The 6,000-nt window shown below is 51.6% G+C and overlaps 1 protein-coding gene across 2 annotated transcripts in view; it reads left to right on the forward strand.

Annotated features, from left to right (window-relative positions):
* LOC138260858 (ceramide kinase-like) overlaps window positions 1-5,785 on the forward strand; it is a 179,193-nt gene extending 173,408 nt beyond the window's left edge. For both annotated transcript variants that reach the window (XM_069209280.1, XM_069209279.1), the window contains one exon: window positions 5,150-5,785. In XM_069209280.1, the coding sequence (XP_069065381.1) occupies window positions 5,150-5,225 (76 nt within the window). In that variant the 3' untranslated portion in view covers window positions 5,226-5,785. The remainder of the gene's footprint in view (window positions 1-5,149) is intronic.
* The last annotated feature ends 215 nt before the right edge of the window (window positions 5,786-6,000 follow it).

A 6,000-nucleotide genomic window follows, 5' to 3' on the forward strand; every position in this document is an offset into this window, starting at 1 on the left:
GGTCCGCTGCCTACGGGAAACTTCAATCTTTATTAAACACTGGATGAGTTGGCTTCTTGTGCAGGGTCCTTTGAGGTCAGCAGGCAGCCTGGCTTGGTCAGCTGCGTCTTCTTTCCCTCATCTGTAGATGCAACTCTTCTTTGGTTGTCGAAATCTGAGGTCTAGGGTTCAGGGGTGCCACCTAATTGCTCAATTTAGGGGTGCTACGGGGAGTGCCAGGCGGTAGTCAATGGGCTGACTACCTTTAGGGCAATGACACCCTTCTTATGACCACTTCCGCTGGGAAGTGGGCCAATCCCTAACCCTAGTGGCTTAATTCCTTCCCAGCAGGATAAAGGAATTAGAAAAGTAGTGTCCACTTCAGCTCGTCCACCTTAGGGGTGGGACTGACATGAAGTGGGCACTCCTCCTAATTAAATTAATTTTCCTGCCTGTGCTGCCACTAAAAGTGGCGTAAGGAAGGGGAATTGGTCATCTCCGCCATTTGGGGAGACTGGGGTGGCATTACAAAGGCAGCAAGGCTTTTGAAGCTTCCCACCCTGGAATGTCCATCCTGTCTAGGCGAGGAGGGTCACACCTCTGCCCAGTGCAGGCTTTTGTCTCCGGCCCTCGAGAGCCCTGGCTCTTACCTTGGGTGGCCAGAAACACGTCTGTTATGGCTGAACTGGTCAGGGCCAGTCAGTCAACACACTAGTAGTTGGTAGGTTTTCAGGGGGCATCTCTAAGGTGCCATCTGTGTGCATTTATTAATAAATCTATTACTGGGGGTCAGTGAGGGTTTATTATTCTGAGATGTTTGATACCAAACATCCCAGGATTAAGAGAAGCCATCATGTAGCTGGGGAACACGTAACAACCAGTGTCCAGTACATGCATTTAAAATGGCTTTCCTGTGCACTTACTGTGTCTCAGAATCAACAGAGACGTAGCAGGGGCATATCTGCTCATGCATATATGCCCTTCCATGTGCCTGGATGCACCCTGCCTTAGGGGTGGCACACCTGGCACATGCAGCAATAGGGGGCCTGGAACACAGGGGTGCGTGACAGGTCATGTTTTCAATTTAGCCTGCACCAACACATGCAGTCTTCAAGGGCAGTAATGTGTGGGTTTGGTGAGGGGTCCCTGGGGGTGGCACCATTGGTGCTGTAGCCCTCAGAGACCTTCCTTAGTACCCCAGGCACCAGGGGTACCATTTACTAGAAAACAATTGTGCAGTTTTTGGGAAAGAGATCGGGCACTGGGGACCTTGCTAACAGGGACCCAGTACACTAACTGTCAAGGCCACTTCAGAAACCAGGCAAAAAGTGGGGTCTGACCATGTCAAAAAGGGTGCTTTCTTACACAGGGCCTCTTGACAGAGGGCCCATGACCCCACCCGCCCAGCTTGTTGCAGTGCGACATGACAGTGGTGTTGTCCGTGAACACCTGCACTAGTCTTCCCTTGATGGAAGGTAAGAAGGCCTTCAGTGGCAGTCGGGTCGCATGGAGCTCCAGCATGTTAATGTGGAGTGCAGATTCCCCCTGGAGAGCAGAGTCCACTGACCTTCACCTCTCCCAAGTGACCCTCACATCCCAGGAGTGACTATCTGTCCCTACTGTGAGATCTAGTTGGGGTAGGGAGAGGGGTCTTCATCTCATCCAATCACGGTTCGTTAGCCTCCACTACAGGTCCTTTGCTGTTTCCTCCAAGATCTGGACCATGTCAAAAAGATTCCCCTGATACTGCTCCCTCTGGAACTTCAGGTCCCACTGCAGAGTCTGCTTATGCCAGAGTCAGTCTCACACCGAAACCCAGGATAGAGGCTGAAACTTCAGAATCATAGCCTGAATATCCTCGACTCGCTACTTGGGAGGATGGGCCCAAAACTGCACTGTATTCAGAACAACTCGGATGAAAGGGAGCTTCTGAGAGGGAGTCAGGTGTGACTTAGGCACGTTGATAGTGAACCTAATTGATTGTGAGAGGTTTGCAGTAGTCTGTAGATGGGAAATGACAGGCAGGGGCGAGTCGCCTTTAACAGCCAATCATCGAGATAGGTGAAGACTGGCACACCTGATACCCACAGGTGAGCTGTGACCTCCGCCATCACTTTGGTGAACATGCAAGAGGCACTAGTAAGGACAAAAGGTAGCACAGTGAATTGAAAGTGCTCGTGACCTACTGTAGGCCGCAGGTAACGCCGACGGGCAGGCAAGACAGGAATGTGGAAATATGAGTCCAGCAAGTCCAACACAACCATCCAGCATCCTAGGTGCAGAACAGACGATACCTGAGCCAATGTGAGCATCCTGAACTCCTCTGTTTTGAGGAAGAGGTTGAGGGTTTGTAGATCTAGGACAGGATGAATACCCTTGTCCTTTTTAGTAACCCTCTCCATGGCCCCCTTGGCCAAGAGGGCCGCATCTTCCTGGTGGAGCAACAAGTTATTCTCTGCCGGCCGTTCATGAGATGGAGATATATGGGGAGGAACCGACTCCCAGGGGAGGGAGCAGCCCTTCCGAGTGATCTGTGGGACCCACCGGTCTGATTTAATGGACTGCCAGTGGTGGAAATGATGGCGGATTCTGCCACCAACTGGATGCTCATGATCTTGTAGGGCAGGATTAAGAGGGCTTAGGGGCTGCGGCTGCCAGGGGGTTTGGTGGTTGTAGTAGACCTCTGGCTACCTGCCCAACGTGTCAGTATGAACTACACCCACGCATAGGCTGGGAAGCATGTGCAGGACGGTGGTTGGAGTAGGGTTGGCACAGTTGAATGCCCCTTTTGTAGCCTTGGAAGGAGCAATAGACAGATTAGGGACATGGGGCAGCAGAAAGGCCCAAGGACTTGGCAGTAAACTGCGGGTCCTTAAAGTACTCCAGCACAGAGCCTGCCTGGTCTTTGAAGAGATGGTTGCCATCAAAGGGCATGTCCATGAGGGCAGCCTGGACATCCCCTGAAAAGCCAGATATTCTCAGCCAGGTGTGATGTCTCTGCGCCACTGCCGATAAAACCACTCTGCCCAGTAAGTTGGTCGTGTCCAAACCACACCTAATGGTGGACTTTGCTGTGTCTCTCCCATCACTGATTGCTTGAAAGAAAACAGCCCAGGCCTCCTCCATGACCTGTGGCAGTACTTGCACAGCCGTGTCCCACAGAGTGTGGGAGTAGCGGCCCAATAGGCATGCGGTGTTCACTAACCACAGTGCAAGGCTGGTGGAAGAAAACATCTCTCCCAAGCTAGCCAGTCTCTTGGATTCTCTGTCCAGGCATGTGCAAGGGATGTAGCAGCTTGAACCGCCAAGCTCTCAGGGATGGGGTGTTGGGGGAGGAAGTTTGGGTCCCCAGTTGAGGGCGATGGGCAATTGTCCTCCTCACAGGAGCCCCTGTACTGGGTTTGGACCAGGTTCCCAGTAAGACATCTGTTAATGCTTCATTGCAAGGGAGCAGGGGTTCTGAAGAGGAAGTTCCCGGCTGTAGCACTTCTGACAAGATGATAGTCTTGCCCGCCACAGGAGGCAACTCAAGAACCAGGATCTTAGCTCCCCTCTTCACCACCATAGCATATGTCGCTCCCTGCTCCGTAGCATACCGACATCAGGAGATGTGTCCAGTATGCTGGCATCACCCAGTTCCTCACACCAGTCCATGCTTCCCTGTGCTTCTAACTGGTATTCTAAAGGGTCCAGTGACCCCTCCCATTCTTCCCCGAGGCTTTGCCCTTCAGAATAAGGCTCCAGCCCCAACCTAGAACACAAGCGTCCTGTTAGCCCCATAATCAGTGTTGATCGACTGTTCCAGCTCTGTGTCGGATTCAGGAATCCAAATGGGGCTGGCGCCGGGAGCATCAGCATCAGGGAAGGTTGCAGTGGCACGACCAACGCTGGTCAGGTCTGTCATTGGATCCGTGGGGGCCCATCGGGATCAAAAGGAGCTCTGGAGGGGTCGGCCATCTCAAATATGCAGCACATAGCCTTGTAGAATCCTTTACTTGAGCAGGGGTCACACTGTCTATCAGAAAAGCGGGGAGGCGTGGAGTTGGTCCTGGAAACGGCTCCAAAGAACTGTGACTTGAACGCCGCTGTTCCGTCGTCGCGTTGGCCAATGGATGAGGAGGAGTTGAAACTTCTTTTGCCTCTTTCCAGAGTGTCCCGATGACTTGGAGTGGGATGAAGAGGACTTGGGGCTTTTGGAGTGGTCTGTGACCTTCCACTAGACCGGGACAGAGATCAATGCAGTGCTGTTTGCAGGGCATGTAGCAGCTTCACAAACCACTCCTTCATAGTCTTCAGTGCCATAGCCCGGCATTCAGAGCATGACTTGGAGTTGGGGTTGCAAATTAAGACACCACGAGGTGTGGGTCTGTAACCAACATGGCACGACGACAGGTTTAAAACCCATCTTCCTCTAAGACATCGTCGACACTACCAGGAGGAAGGATTCCTTTAAAAAGAAGTCAACAAAACATTGAAAAAACCCTGTCAAAAACAGAGGGGTGGCTCTTCTCTGGATCAGTGCTAACTGTTGAGAAAATAACTGGCATCAGCAGGTCGAGGTGGTGCCTATATAGGTGACGCGGATGTCACTTCCGGCGCAGCTGATGATGTGCAGAGCCGATTGAAGCCATCTACTAGCACGCAGGGGTACTGCTCATTCAAAAATCTTCCGGATCCAGTATGAACCCTGGAAAATTCAAAGGTAAGGGCTCTGCAGCTAGATTTCTCTGTCAGATAAACTCAACATATGTGTCAGGCTTCCAGCTGAAATGATCAGTGCCAGGTCAACACCCAAGGCCACGGGAGTTTCCCGAATAATATGGGGCCGCCGCAGTCATCTTAAAATGACTGTCTATTACGCAGAGGTATGTGCAGCAGGGCCTGGGCAATGAGACTACGGGTACAGGCGCACATGTGGTAATGTCTCTTGCATGGCAGGGGTTAGATAAAAACACACTGAGTTGGAAAACCCCACCTGGGCCATTTCCACTGTGGGCTCTTGATGATTGTGTACAATACTGAGACAAGTCTTTAAAACATTTCCAGTGTGGGGATAGGGGAACCCCACCCAGGTGCTTTCAGGAGAAACTGAAGGCAGGAGGCTTGTAAGAGTGTCATGGTGCACTACATGCTTTACAGATTGTCAACCCCTTTGTCTCCTCTCTTTCAGAGTGCACTGCCAGCTGGTGAACCTCTTCGCCCGTGGGATAGAAGGAGTGCGGCGGGCCTCACTCTTCAAATACTAGCCAAGCCTCATCTTCTCATCCTTCCGGCATTCTCAAACAGGCACTTCAAGCAGGTCTCGTTCATCTCAAGCATGGCAGACAGCGTCACCTCAACAGGAGCCCGAGCAACATCAGCCAGACCTGGGATGGTGAAGGCATCTCCGGATTAGCTGAGGCCAGAGAACTGAACGAAGCATGAGCTGCTCTCCCTCTCCCAGGAACATAATTCCCTGTCTTCTAATTCTACCGGACTGGCTTGGGTCCCGTCAGATGCTGGTGTTAGATTCGGTTATGAGCAAGACCTAGTATTGGATTCTGTTGCCAGTAGATTTTGGTGTTAGTTGGTTGTAGGAACACCGTAGTCACCTAAGTACTGTTATTCATTAGCGTTGTCCCATCTCCATGTAGACTGAAACCCGGGTCAGCTGGTCTGCCCAGAACCACAGACCCATATGGTGGAGGGTCACTGCCAAGAAGCACACTGGGCAAAGGGGCAGAAGTCTCTTTTGTGGGATTGCACCGTTGACCAGATCAGCGCTTCCTGCAGAACCGAACACCAATAAAGAGATGCCTGTGAGGATGCAGTGTCTCTGCTTTCTTTCCATGTACGTGTTCAAGAAATCTGTTTTGCAAGACGATCTACACCGAACTCAACCTACGGTTTAGTGCTTCTGAACACTAATGCCTACACGCATGCATAAACTGTGTGAACAGAGCACACACAAATGTTACTTGCCTGCAACAATGCTTCGCAAGTGCTGGTCTGTGAGGGATATCTTGGGGCAGTTGATAGTCA

Source organism: Pleurodeles waltl, chromosome 10 (assembly GCF_031143425.1).
Source record: "Pleurodeles waltl isolate 20211129_DDA chromosome 10, aPleWal1.hap1.20221129, whole genome shotgun sequence".
NCBI classification, from domain to species: domain Eukaryota; kingdom Metazoa; phylum Chordata; class Amphibia; order Caudata; family Salamandridae; genus Pleurodeles; species Pleurodeles waltl.